Genomic DNA, 14,842 nt, shown 5'->3' on the forward strand with positions numbered 1-14,842 from the left:
CTTACTTTCAGGTCGGGCGATGGGACTGCACGGACGAGCTCGAGGGGTGTCAATTCTCCGCGCCACATACGTCGGTGTCAGTTCCTAATTTCGAAGAGATTCAGACCCTTCACTACACCTGCGTGTATGAAGTGGCGATCACGTGTACACAGCGGCATGATATGCATAACGATGAGTTCGCGCATGTACTTAGTTCTGTCATCGAGCTCGCAAATCGCGTTGACCTGACACGACTTAGGCAACATCACTCCATAGATAACTTTGCCACACACGTTCTCACTTTTCGGTTCATTCTGGACCTGTTGAGGCAAACTTATCAGGAATACATCAAAGGAAGCATAGAAAATAATTCGTTTGAGCATGTCGAATTTACTTTCAACAATTGCATGGATGGTACGCACGGAATGGCAACATGCTTTAAACCGAATAAAAAGCATAGTCACCTTTGTTACATTTTGGATATTTCGCAGGCAGAAAGAAGTTGCAATGGTCGTACTGATGACACAAAATGCGTGCACGACAAAATTACTATGAACGATCGCGTTCTTTCCGCGGCTAAGATCCCAGACAACGCAGTGAATAAACAATTCAGTGCTAGTATACTCAATGATGTGTATGGTTTCGATTCAAGTCTGTTCCATATTTCTCAGTCGGAAACCCTCTGCATGGACCCACAACAACGACTATTACTTCTTGCAGCAGCAGACTTATACCTGAGTAACACACGTGTTTGTCAACACGACGACTCCTTCTGCGTGCACGTCGGTGTATCGTGGAATGACTTTGAGGAAATTCGCAGAAAGTATAGTGCAGACTTTTTCTCCACTTATGATTCGACGGGAACATCAATAAGTGTCGCATCGGGTAGAATTGCGTATTATTTTGATTTCAAAGGGTGTGCTGTGACGATTGATACGGCTTGTTCATCATCTTTGGTTGCGTTGCATCAATCCATGTACGCAGCTGGCTCGCTCCGTGAATCAAGTGCACTTGTATGTGGCATCAACTTGATTTTGACAACCACGATGACACATCGATTTCAGCTTGCTGGAATGATGTCTTCAGAGCATCGATGTATGACATTTGATGCACGCGCGGATGGCTACGTCCGGAGTGAGGCATGCAACATCGTACTCTTACACTTCAATGGCTTCACAAAAACTCATAGGAATGTACTGCGGCATGACGTTCATATGTCATGCGTCGTCAATCAAGATGGAACATCAACTGGACTTACGGCACCTAATGGAACAGCTCAGCGGAACCTGATGAATGAGTTACTATCGGACGTTTATAACCCTTCAAAACACGTTGGTGCTAAAATACATGCCCACGGCACAGGTACGCCTCTTGGGGATCCGATAGAGGTGTTTGCTATCAATTCTGCCCTCTCGTTTTCGTCACTGTGCAGGCTGTATGTGTCAGAAAAGTCGATGCGAGGGCACACAGAACCTGCTTCAGGTCTATGCAGCACCATACTTGCTTTCGTATCAGGTGCACAGTGCAAGCTACATGGTCAACCACATTTACAGCAGTTAAACAATCATATACTAACATCGGTTGATGAAAGTATTTTTCAGCGTTCACTGCATTCCAGTTTTCCCTTAACTTCTATGGCGAGTGTCACCACAGTAAGCTCCTTCGCGTTCCAAGGGACGAACGCAATGGCTTCACTGACATATATCGACAAATGCAGTATTAGAGTGATTCGCAACACGTCAGGTCTGAGATCTTTGGTCAAGTTGGAGACTGAATCCCCTGTAAGACTCCCGTACACATTTTCTTGCCTTAGCATCGTCAATGGGAAAATGATACAGCTAACTTCAATGATTCACGACAAAACATTGAAGCGACTTTTGGATCATCGTGTAGCTGATATGCATCTTATGCCAGCCACAGGCCATCTTGAACTTGAAAGAGAGCTCACGAAGTGCGCTCTCGTAAGGAATGAACCATATCTTCTGACAAAGATCGCATTTATGCTGCCTCTCAAGCTTGATGAAAGCAATCAACTTATCACAGAGATGAACACACATGGTCGCTTACGCGTTGGATGTGGCTCTGGCATATCCAATTACTGGTGTAGTACTGCACGACTTCAAATACCAGTAGGACGTGCCTGGTGCACGGACCGTACTTTTTATCTGACTAGTAAACTCGTTTCTCGGCGTTTCAAAGGTGCGACCGCAACAATAGCAGGGACGACGCCAATTCTCGATTCACAAAATGTCGTGAATCCGTGTATCCAGGATGCGAGTCTACAATGCTCTGCATACGTCTTGAACACGTCAGCTTTCGCATCTGATACAACCTACATGGACTGCGTATCGTTACTTAAGCTACCAACAACAATTCAAGACGTCATAGTTGTTAATCAGACAGGAAAAATACTTGTTAGATCGACGCATGTTGACATGTTGCAGAAGACGCAGCATGTGACTGAAAGTAATAACTCTGTCACAAGTAACTCTTCGAGTAACAATAAAACGCAGACATGGATACATCGTTTACTGTGTAAAGTATCAACCGTACGGATGAAAGCTGGCTTACGCACTCGCACATGCTTGGAACTCGCGAGATTGTTGTACCACGCGAGACAACAAAGAGTGCTGATATCAAATATGCAAAACTTGCGTGAAGTAGGCAGTTTACATGCTCCAGAACTGATGCCCATCATGCGCGAAATGGGTCGTAAGTCAATGCAAGATATTAATTCGGCTAGTGCCTCTCTTTGCGCGGTTGCGCTGCTGCAGGCTTGCGGCGCTCGTGCGCGCGTTTCCGGCGCCCACGTGCGTGCAAACGACATCGTCCACGAGGACGCTTCGGCCGCGCCCGCAGTCTGTGGATCGTGCGTGCGCGCCACCGTGCAATCTTCCGCGCAGGAACGCAGCGAGCCATTGGTGCTGAGTGTCGCGAGCGCCCCGCACACCGCGCCAGCCCGAGCGTTGCGATCGATCGCCGCCGGGGCGTCGATCGCCGGGGCGCTGTGCGTTGAGCGGCTGCTTCCGGCGTTCGGTCGCCGGACGCCCGCCGCGTCGCGCGACGGCGCGGCGACGACCACGGCGTCGCCGGCACCGAAAGTCTCGAGCGTGTTCGTGACTGGCGGTCTGGGCGCGTTGGGTCAGACTTCGGCGGCGTGGTACGCGCATCGAGGCGTTCGCCACGCCTACTTGACTGGTCGCCGCGGGCGCGGAGAGTCCCTTCTGCTGCGATGGTCGTCGCGCGGCGGTACCGACGTGAGCGCATTGCACGTGCTTCGCGTCGACGCGTGTGCGACCGACGAGGCGTCGTACGGCGGTGCGCGCGCGCACGCGCGCGTGCGCGCACACGGCGTGCTGCACGCGGGCGGCGTGCTACGCGACTCTTTGACTGCTCGCCAATCCGCGTCGGCCCATCGATACGTGTGGTCGTCCAAAGTAGTGTCCGCGCACGCATTGCTCCGCCAGTGCGTCGGCGTCGAGCGCGGCGCGCGTCACATCGCGCTGTTCTCGTCGGTGGCGGCGCTGCTGGGGAGTCCAGGGCAATGCAACTACAGCGCGGCCAACGCCGCGCTGGACGCGCGAGCCGCACACGAGTGGTGCCGCGGGTACGCGGTGCAATCCGTGCAGTGGGGCGCGTGGGACGGCGCGGGAATGGCGCTGACAAACGCGTCTGTACTCAGGAACGCGCGCACGACAGGCATCGGCGTGCTCGATCCGCAAGCCGGGCTCGGGGCCGTACACGTCGCGCTTCAGGGCGCATCAGTGACGGGTCGCTGGCGGGCAATCCAAGGCGTCCTGGCCGTCGTCCCGTTCCAGTGGTCCGTGCTCGCGCGCGCGCAGCGCTCGCGCGCGCTGATTGCGGAGTACCGCGCGGAGTCGGCGCGGTCGAGCGCTCCAGTCGCCGTCCATCCGGGCGCCGAGGAAGACGCGGCGCGCGATGTGTCAGATGAGAGCGTGCGGCAGATCGTGGCCTCCGCCGTGACGCGCGCGCTCGGCAGAGACGTGTCGGTGGACGCGTCGCTCATGGAAGAGGGCCTAGACTCGCTCGCGGCGGTCGAGCTCGGAGGGGCGTTACAAAAGGAAACGGGCGTGAACATGCCGGCCACGCTGGCATTTGACTACCCGACGATCACCGCGATATCTGGGTACCTGAAGGGTGCGATGCTGGCGCGATCGCGTGCGCGCCAATCGAGCGGCGCGGCGTCCAGCGCCGCTCGCACGCGCGCCGCGAGCGGCGCGGTCGCGCATTCGCGCGACTCGATGCCAGGTATTGCATCCAACGCGCGCGAAATCTTGGGTCTTGCGCCCGTTGTTATGGCCATCAGACGGAGCGTGCGACGACTCGACGCGGATGATCGAGAGCCAAAGCCTGCTCGACATGGCGGCTCGGCGTTGTTTTCATCGTTCGTGAGGTGCGTCATGGCAGAGCGAGCCTCTGAAGATCGCTTCGACACGCCATCGTTGGGCAGGCAGCCGAGCGCGACAGCGCGCGTGGTCTCCTTGACGAAAGCCAGAGATTTCACTACACAAGCTCTCGACAGCATGCCGAAATGCAACGAGATTGAGCTGAGCGTCGTCAGCGCTGTGTCGAGTAAGGCATCAGGCGCGCACGATGCCGTGCGTGTGAACAACATGCGACATGCGTGCGGCGAAGTGTGTGATCCACAAAGCTCAAAATCGCACGAGTTCGTCGCTCGGCGTCTTGTGCAGTTTGGGTACTTCATCGAGCGCAGCTTGTTTGACGGGGAGCAGTTCTCCGTAACGGCGCACGAGGCGCGGTTGATGGACCCGCAGCAGCGCGTGCTCCTGGAGAACGCGCTCGCCGCGACGAGTGCGACGCCGCACAGCGCGCCGAAGCCAGCCACAGCCGTGTCCGTCGGCGCTTGGACGTCTCAGTACGCAGACATGTGCCGCGTGTACGAGCCAACGCCGGGGCCGTACTCTGGCGTTGCTTCCGCCTTGAGCGTGCTGTGCGGTCGCGTATCGTACACGTTTGGTATGCGTGGCCCGTCCGTGTGTGTCGACACCGCGTGCTCCTCCTCGCTCGTGGCCGCGCATGTTGCGAGCTCTCACTTGCGCGATGGATCGTGCGAGGACGCCCTCGTCGCCGGCGTGAGCGTGAACGTCGGCATCGGCACCTTCCTCGTGGCCACCGCCGCGAGCATGCTATCGTTCGATGGTCGGTGCAAAACCTTGGATGCCAGCGCCGACGGTTACGCCAAGGGCGAGTGCTGCGTGGTCCTGCGCGTGTCGGTGGACGGGGCGAGCGCTGGAGCGCCCAAAGCGCCCGATCTTCCAAACGCCGAGTCTCCCTCTCTCGCTCTTCTCGAACAGACCGGTGTGAACCAGGATGGACGGTCGAGCTCGCTCACCGCACCAAACGGGCCGTCGCAGCAGGCACTCGTGGCCGATGCGCTTCTCCGCTCGGGGCTGCACGGCGACGCGCTCGGCAGGCTGGAGATGCACGGCACGGGTACTTCGCTGGGAGATCCGATAGAGGTCGGCGCCGCGCTTGAGGTTCTCGCGCCGCCGACGCGCGCGGACCGGGCGCCGTCCAGGGGCCCCGCGCTCACGCTTGAGGGCGTGAAGCCACGCGCTGGCCACTGCGAACCAGGGGCTGGCGCGGTTGGGTTGCTGTTTGCGATGGCAAACTTGACGGAGCGAGCCGTCGCGTCCCTCGTCCACCTGCGCCAGCTCAACCCTCACGTCGAGGCCGCGACGCGCCGAAACGCACCGTCGCCGCATGCGCGCGCGCCGGTGCTCGCGCGACAAGGCATGCCGCGACCGGATGACGGCGCGTCTGAGGCTGGAGCAGCGGACGCTGCTCGAGCGCGCGTGCGGCGATCCGGCGTGAGCGGCTTCGCGTTCCAGGGCACAAACGCGCACGCAATCATGGCCCGGGGACCCGGACAGGCGACTGCGCCCGGGTACACGGGAAGCACGCACACGGCGGCGCGTGCGTGGGAGCGTCAGCGCCACTGGTGCGCGCCAGAACGGCACTGCCTCATCGAGTCCGTGCGCGCTCTGCATCCTCGCGAGGGAGACTCGAGCGCGTTGGCGCGGTCGTGCGTGCGCCTGTGTCGGTCCGCGTCGCTCGCTGGCATGCTTGATCACGCCGTCGGGCTCCGGACGCTGCTACCAGGCACAGCGCACGTCGAGATATGTCGAGCCATGGCGGGCGCGCTGGCAGACCAGCCGCTCGCCGACATCTCGCTGTCGCACGTATCTTTTGCAGCGCCCCTCGAGCTTCGAGCGCCGACGACCGACGTGCTGTGCGACGTCACGCCGCAAGGCGTGGCCCGCGTGGGCGTGCGCGTGTCGTCGTCCTCTGCCGCCGCGCCGTTCCTCGCGGGCGCGCTCAGCCGCAGAAGCGCCTCAAGAATTACTGCGTCTCCGGCGCACCTCTCGCGAGGACCGGCGATGCCCGCGCTGGACGTGCAGCCTTGTGTTCACGGCGCGAGCTGGCTGCGCTCGTCGCAGCGACGAGGCCCGGGCGCGGAGCACCGCGTGTACGGCGACATACGCGCGCGTCAGATGTCCACGCTGTCGGCTGCGGCGTATCACTCGCCGCCCGCAGTGCTCGATGCCGCGCTGCACGCGCTCAGCGCGTGCGCGCCGCCGCCGGGTAGCGATGCGACAGAAGAGAGCCCGCACGTCCCGGCCACGATCGGCGGCGTCCGCACGCGAGGCGGGCACTCGGACATATACCGCGCCCGGTTCGCGCTCGCGACGGCTCCGCCTGAGCGCGGGGAGCGGAACGCGTCCACGCGCAGATCTCGTCACCACCTGTGGGACTGGTCGAGTCTTTCGGCGGCGCATCGAGGGTGCGTGGTGCACGCGCTGGAGTCTCGACGACTCGGTGGCGCCGCGGTCGTGCGCTCGCGAGCACAACAGCGCTCGAGGGCACCGCCGCCGCGTCGCGCGGCCGCGCCGCGTGTGCTTTATGGAGTCGGGCAACAGCGCGCGTGCGGCGCGGCGGATGGCCAGGGCGCGCGTCGACGCTCAACCCTCAACTCGCAGTGCTTTGTGGACGACGCGTCGCACCGCCGCGAGCTGATGGAGACCCACGCGTCACCATCGATCGCGCAAGGCAGCACGCGAAGCAGCACGCGCGCCTCTCTTTGCGCGGTTGCGCTGCTGCAGGCTTGCGGCGCTCGTGCGCGCGTTTCCGGCGCCCACGTGCGTGCAAACGACATCGTCCACGAGGACGCTTCGGCCGCGCCCGCAGTCTGTGGATCGTGCGTGCGCGCCACCGTGCAGTCTTCCGCGCAGGAACGCAGCGAGCCATTGGTGCTGAGTGTCGCGAGCGCCCCGCACACCGCGCCAGCCCGAGCGTTGCGATCGATCGCCGCCGGGGCGTCGATCGCCGGGGCGCTGTGCGTTGAGCGTCTGCTTCCGACGTTCGGTCGCCGGACGCCCGCCGCGTCGCGCGACGGCGCGGCGACGACCACGGCGTCGCCGGCACCGAAAGTCTCGAGCGTGTTCGTGACTGGCGGTCTGGGCGCGTTGGGTCAGACTTCGGCGGCGTGGTACGCGCATCGAGGCGTTCGCCACGCCTACTTGACTGGTCGCCGCGGGCGCGGAGAGTCCCTTCTGCTGCGATGGTCGTCGCGCGGCGGTACCGACGTGAGCGCATTGCACGTGCTTCGCGTCGACGCGTGTGCGACCGACGAGGCGTCGTACGGCGGTGCGCGCGCGCACGCGCGCGTGCGCGCACACGGCGTGCTGCACGCGGGCGGCGTGCTACGCGACTCTTTGACTGCTCGCCAATCCGCGTCGGCCCATCGATACGTGTGGTCGTCCAAAGTAGTGTCCGCGCACGCATTGCTCCGCCAGTGCGTCGGCGTCGAGCGCGGCGCGCGTCACATCGCGCTGTTCTCGTCGGTGGCGGCGCTGCTGGGGAGTCCAGGGCAATGCAACTACAGCGCGGCCAACGCCGCGCTGGACGCGCGAGCCGCACACGAGTGGTGCCGCGGGTACGCGGTGCAATCCGTGCAGTGGGGCGCGTGGGACGGCGCGGGAATGGCGCTGACAAACGCGTCTGTACTCAGGAACGCGCGCACGACAGGCATCGGCGTGCTCGATCCGCAAGCCGGGCTCGGGGCCGTACACGTCGCGCTTCAGGGCGCATCAGTGACGGGTCGCTGGCGGGCAATCCAAGGCGTCCTGGCCGTCGTCCCGTTCCAGTGGTCCGTGCTCGCGCGCGCGCAGCGCTCGCGCGCGCTGATTGCGGAGTACCGCGCGGAGTCGGCGCGGTCGAGCGCTCCAGTCGCCGTCCATCCGGGCGCCGAGGAAGACGCGGCGCGCGATGTGTCAGATGAGAGCGTGCGGCAGATCGTGGCCTCCGCCGTGACGCGCGCGCTCGGCAGAGACGTGTCGGTGGACGCGTCGCTCATGGAAGAGGGCCTAGACTCGCTCGCGGCGGTCGAGCTCGGAGGGGCGTTACAAAAGGAAACGGGCGTGAACATGCCGGCCACGCTGGCATTTGACTACCCGACGATCACCGCGATATCTGGGTACCTGAAGGGTGCGATGCTGGCGCGATCGCGTGCGCGCCAATCGAGCGGCGCGGCGTCCAGCGCCGCTCGCACGCGCGCCGCGAGCGGCGCGGTCGCGCATTCGCGACGTACAACCATTACTCAGCTCCCTCGTCTACGTCTATCATACGTTCCGCATGAAGTCAGCCGACGAACGACTCTTGGCATTAGCGGTCAATATTCTCACGAGCTTAGACACTTTAGCTCTGCGGGACCTTCGACCAGTAACTTTGAGGGAGTCCTCTTTGTTCGCATTCATAACTCCACCAAGCCCTTACCCGTGCATCCATATTTCATTGGCAACTTTTTGCGTTGTGACGAACTCGAGTTCGGCTTGTTTGGCGCACCGCACAGCGAATGGACTACTCTGGACGCGCGGCAGATTCTCTTGATTGAGAGTGTACACACTATCCAGCTGAACAACAGTTCAGACGTTTCATTGCGCACTCTAGAGACGACGGCTGTTCTTGTTGGAGCACAAGCGGTAGATTCAACTGACGAGCATAGCGTTGAGATACAGTACAACGCCTACTCTGGCGTTGCTTCCGCCTTGAGCGTGCTGTGCGGTCGCGTATCGTACACGTTTGGTATGCGTGGCCCGTCCGTGTGTGTCGACACCGCGTGCTCCTCCTCGCTCGTGGCCGCGCATGTTGCGAGCTCTCACTTGCGCGATGGATCGTGCGAGGACGCCCTCGTCGCCGGCGTGAGCGTGAACGTCGGCATCGGCACCTTCCTCGTGGCCACCGCCGCGAGCATGCTATCGTTCGATGGTCGGTGCAAAACCTTGGATGCCAGCGCCGACGGTTACGCCAAGGGCGAGTGCTGCGTGGTCCTGCGCGTGTCGGTGGACGGGGCGAGCGCTGGAGCGCCCAAAGCGCCCGATCTTCCAAACGCCGAGTCTCCCTCTCTCGCTCTTCTCGAACAGACCGGTGTGAACCAGGATGGACGGTCGAGCTCGCTCACCGCACCAAACGGGCCGTCGCAGCAGGCACTCGTGGCCGATGCGCTTCTCCGCTCGGGGCTGCACGGCGACGCGCTCGGCAGGCTGGAGATGCACGGCACGGGTACTTCGCTGGGAGATCCGATAGAGGTCGGCGCCGCGCTTGAGGTTCTCGCGCCGCCGACGCGCGCGGACCGGGCGCCGTCCAGGGGCCCCGCGCTCACGCTTGAGGGCGTGAAGCCACGCGCTGGCCACTGCGAACCAGGGGCTGGCGCGGTTGGGTTGCTGTTTGCGATGGCAAACTTGACGGAGCGAGCCGTCGCGTCCCTCGTCCACCTGCGCCAGCTCAACCCTCACGTCGAGGCCGCGACGCGCCGAAACGCACCGTCGCCGCATGCGCGCGCGCCGGTGCTCGCGCGACAAGGCATGCCGCGACCGGATGACGGCGCGTCTGAGGCTGGAGCAGCGGACGCTGCTCGAGCGCGCGTGCGGCGATCCGGCGTGAGCGGCTTCGCGTTCCAGGGCACAAACGCGCACGCAATCATGGCCCGGGGACCCGGACAGGCGACTGCGCCCGGGTACACGGGAAGCACGCACACGGCGGCGCGTGCGTGGGAGCGTCAGCGCCACTGGTGCGCGCCAGAACGGCACTGCCTCATCGAGTCCGTGCGCGCTCTTCATCCTCGCGAGGGAGACTCGAGCGCGTTGGCGCGGTCGTGCGTGCGCCTGTGTCGGTCCGCGTCGCTCGCTGGCATGCTTGATCACGCCATCGGGCTCCGGACGCTACTACCAGGCACAGCGCACGTCGAGATATGTCGAGCCATGGCGGGCGCGCTGGCAGACCAGCCGCTCGCCGACATCTCGCTGTCGCACGTATCTTTTGCAGCGCCCCTCGAGCTTCGAGCGCCGACGACCGACGTGCTGTGCGACGTCACGCCGCAAGGCGTGGCCCGCGTGGGCGTGCGCGTGTCGTCGTCCTCTGCCGCCGCGCCGTTCCTCGCGGGCGCGCTCAGCCGCAGAAGCGCCTCAAGAATTACTGCGTCTCCGGCGCACCTCTCGCGAGGACCGGCGATGCCCGCGCTGGACGTGCAGCCTTGTGTTCACGGCGCCATCAGACGGAGCGTGCGACGACTCGACGCGGATGATCGAGAGCCAAAGCCTGCTCGACATGGCGGCTCGGCGTTGTTTTCATCGTTCGTGAGGTGCGTCATGGCAGAGCGAGCCTCTGAAGATCGCTTCGACACGCCATCGTTGGGCAGGCAGCCGAGCGCGACAGCGCGCGTGGTCTCCTTGACGAAAGCCAGAGATTTCACTACACAAGCTCTCGACAGCATGCCGAAATGCAACGAGATTGAGCTGAGCGTCGTCAGCGCTGTGTCGAGTAAGGCATCAGGCGCGCACGATGCTGTGCGTGTGAACAACATGCGACATGCGTGCGGCGAAGTGTGTGATCCACAAAGCTCAAAATCGCACGAGTTCGTCGCTCGGCATCTTGTGCAGTTTGGGTACTTCATCGAGCGCAGCTTGTTTGACGGGGAGCAGTTCTCCGTAACGGCGCACGAGGCGCGGTTGATGGACCCGCAGCAGCGCGTGCTCCTGGAGAACGCGCTCGCCGCGACGAGCGCGACGCCGCACAGCGCGCCGAAGCCAGCCACAGCCGTGTCCGTCGGCGCTTGGACGTCTCAGTACGCAGACATGTGCCGCGTGTACGAGCCAACGCCGGGGCCGTACTCTGGCGTTGCTTCCGCCTTGAGCGTGCTGTGCGGTCGCGTATCGTACACGTTTGGTATGCGTGGCCCGTCCGTGTGTGTCGACACCGCGTGCTCCTCCTCGCTCGTGGCCGCGCATGTTGCGAGCTCTCACTTGCGCGATGGATCGTGCGAGGACGCCCTCGTCGCCGGCGTGAGCGTGAACGTCGGCATCGGCACCTTCCTCGTGGCCACCGCCGCGAGCATGCTATCGTTCGATGGTCGGTGCAAAACCTTGGATGCCAGCGCCGACGGTTACGCCAAGGGCGAGTGCTGCGTGGTCCTGCGCGTGTCGGTGGACGGGGCGAGCGCTGGAGCGCCCAAAGCGCCCGATCTTCCAAACGCCGAGTCTCCCTCTCTCGCTCTTCTCGAACAGACCGGTGTGAACCAGGATGGACGGTCGAGCTCGCTCACCGCACCAAACGGGCCGTCGCAGCAGGCACTCGTGGCCGATGCGCTTCTCCGCTCGGGGCTGCACGGCGACGCGCTCGGCAGGCTGGAGATGCACGGCACAGGTACTTCGCTGGGAGATCCGATAGAGGTCGGCGCCGCGCTTGAGGTTCTCGCGCCGCCGACGCGCGCGGACCGGGCGCCGTCCAGGCCCCCCGCGCTCACGCTTGAGGGCGTGAAGCCACGCGCTGGCCACTGCGAACCAGGGGCTGGCGCGGTTGGGTTGCTGTTTGCGATGGCAAACTTGACGGAGCGAGCCGTCGCGTCCCTCGTCCACCTGCGCCAGCTCAACCCTCACGTCGAGGCCGCGACGCGCCGAAACGCACCGTCGCCGCATGCGCGCGCGCCGGTGCTCGCGCGACAAGGCATGCCGCGACCGGATGACGGCGCGTCTGAGGCTGGAGCAGCGGACGCTGCTCGAGCGCGCGTGCGGCGATCCGGCGTGAGCGGCTTCGCGTTCCAGGGCACAAACGCGCACGCAATCATGGCCCGGGGACCCGGACAGGCGACTGCGCCCGGGTACACGGGAAGCACGCACACGGCGGCGCGTGCGTGGGAGCGTCAGCGCCACTGGTGCGCGCCAGAACGGCACTGCCTCATCGAGTCCGTGCGCGCTCTTCATCCTCGCGAGGGAGACTCGAGCGCGTTGGCGCGGTCGTGCGTGCGCCTGTGTCGGTCCGCGTCGCTCGCTGGCATGCTTGATCACGCCATCGGGCTCCGGACGCTACTACCAGGCACAGCGCACGTCGAGATATGTCGAGCCATGGCGGGCGCGCTGGCAGACCAGCCGCTCGCCGACATCTCGCTGTCGCACGTATCTTTTGCAGCGCCCCTCGAGCTTCGAGCGCCGACGACCGACGTGCTGTGCGACGTCACGCCGCAAGGCGTGGCCCGCGTGGGCGTGCGCGTGTCGTCGTCCTCTGCCGCCGCGCCGTTCCTCGCGGGCGCGCTCAGCCGCAGAAGCGCCTCAAGAATTACTGCGTCTCCGGCGCACCTCTCGCGAGGACCGGCGATGCCCGCGCTGGACGTGCAGCCTTGTGTTCACGGCGCGAGCTGGCTGCGCTCGTCGCAGCGACGAGGCCCGGGCGCGGAGCACCGCGTGTACGGCGACATACGCGCGCGTCAGATGTCCACGCTGTCGGCTGCGGCGTATCACTCGCCGCCCGCAGTGCTCGATGCCGCGCTGCACGCGCTCAGCGCGTGCGCGCCGCCGCCGGGTAGCGATGCGACAGAAGAGAGCCCGCACGTCCCGGCCACGATCGGCGGCGTCCGCACGCGAGGCGGGCACTCGGACATGTACCGCGCCCGGTTCGCGCTCGCGACGGCTCCGCCTGAGCGCGGGGAGCGGAACGCGTCCACGCGCAGATCTCGTCACCACCTGTGGGACTGGTCGAGTCTTTCGGCGGCGCATCGAGGGTGCGTGGTGCACGCGCTGGAGTCTCGACGACTCGGTGGCCTCACGACGAATTCATTTTATCATAGCTTTACGTCTACGCAGGCATATAAGTTGGCTCATATTCCACGGCCAGACATCCTATCGCAGTCTTTCACTTCAATGAAGACTATAAATGCTGTCGACAAAGCTAGCAGCACATTTACAGAACGCAGTAGTGATGCGATGGAAATTGTTAACGCCGTGCAACGCGAGATTTTGGAAATTTTATCAACATTAACGACCAGTCCTGTAAGTTTAGATGATACACTTGCGAGCCACGGATTGGACTCACTGGGCATTGCATATTTTTTTATTCAAGTTGGCAAACGGTTCAATGTTGAAGTGACTGTTGACAGTCTTGGCACGAACACCACAGTCAGTAGTATAGTGCATCAGATATCACAGATGCTTAGTGCAAGGGTGATTTTCCTACACACCAAGGACCTGGTGCGCGAGCGAAAAGCCGACAGCTCCTCAAGAAGAGGAAGGAGCACTGCGATCACATCGATGGTGTCTGCATACCGTCGACACTTGCAGTCAACTGAATTCGAGCCCAAAGCCTGTTTTGCAAGAGGCGTACTTGCTTGCGCAATATTTACTATATTTATCATTGCGTACGGATATCACGCACACAGATTCGACATGTTTTAGTTACCAACGTCACGGCGGTAGGCTCATTGCCCTTGTAATTCAACTCCGTTCTCAAAAAGTTGTCTGTTAAGTACTTTGAGCACTGTTCAGCTCTCACCGCTGACTCCCGACAGGAGTTAGCTAAAACTCCTGACAGGAGTTAGCTAAAACTCCTGACAGGAGTTAGCGAAAGGTGATGCCGAGGCGCACATCATTAGCCAACGGCAGCTCGCTGTACGACGGGTTGCGATTTAAGTCGAGCGGGTTCAAGCGTTCGGGCAGGAAAGTGAACTTTTACACGTGTAGTACGATCGACGACTCGGACAGAAACGCGTCCTCGACGGGGAGATGCACGTTCGAGGCGGAGATCCGGCACAGAGCCGCGACGGACGAGTACTTCATCACCAAGTACGTCGGCCATTCGTTCGGTTGCACCGCGCTCTCGCCCCACATCGACGGGGAAACGCGAGCCGAGCTCGTCGATGACGTGCAAATGCAAGCCATATCCCTGCAACGAGGTCGCGTCGCTGTACAATCGTGTATCGATTACGTGTTCCGGCGCTACTCGTACGTCGTCGACGAAGCGCCGGCTGCGTCGTTACTTCAGTGCGTGCGGCGACGAAGTTCGGTGGCCACTCGCAGAGAGGCTCTTAAGCGCTTCGCTCAGACGAAAGTGCGATCGAAATTACAGGGCGAACTCATGACCTGCATCGCGCACTCGCGCCAAGTCATAACCTCGTTGAGCCTGACCGAACGCCCGACGTCACGCGACATTCGAAAGTATTATCATGTGTTCGGATTGCTGCACACGCACTGCAGTCGTCTTCCGGAGTTCGACTCGCTCGCAACCGTATGGATGGCCGCAGATACGACTAGCAGCGCCGCGCTCATTCATGCGCTCGAGCTCGGCATCAAAAAATTCGACAACGCACTGCGCACCGTTCGCCCCGCGACTGCCTCACAAACTGAAGCCTTGCACAACGCTCACGGCCATCTTCCTCCTTACGATCTCAGTGAAGCCGAGGCGTTGACGGCTCTTCGTAGTATAGCGCGTTCTGCCCAAACACGTTCGTAGCGAAGCTTCTTTGTTAAAGATGTCAAACATCGTTAACTATGTCATC

The 14,842-nt window shown here is 62.2% G+C and overlaps 2 protein-coding genes across 2 annotated transcripts; both read left to right on the top strand.

The window, feature by feature from the left end:
- Positions 1-161: 161 nt before the first annotated feature.
- Pks1 (polyketide synthase) lies at positions 162-13,742 on the top strand (the record flags this gene model as incomplete). Its single annotated transcript, XM_001416140.1, has 1 exon — positions 162-13,742. One exon carries the CDS (start codon positions 162-164, stop codon positions 13,740-13,742), a length of 13,581 nt encoding a protein of 4,526 aa, XP_001416177.1.
- A 175-nt stretch (positions 13,743-13,917) lies between these two features.
- Positions 13,918-14,796, top strand: Olp1 (specific to O.lucimarinus; the record flags this gene model as incomplete). The annotated part of the gene is made up of 1 exon (XM_001416141.1): positions 13,918-14,796. One exon carries the CDS (start codon positions 13,918-13,920, stop codon positions 14,794-14,796), a length of 879 nt encoding a protein of 292 aa, XP_001416178.1.
- Positions 14,797-14,842: the final 46 nt, after the last annotated feature.

Source organism: Ostreococcus lucimarinus, chromosome 2 (assembly GCF_000092065.1).
Source record: "Ostreococcus lucimarinus CCE9901 chromosome 2, complete sequence".
Taxonomy (NCBI): Eukaryota; Viridiplantae; Chlorophyta; class Mamiellophyceae; order Mamiellales; family Bathycoccaceae; genus Ostreococcus; species Ostreococcus sp. 'lucimarinus'.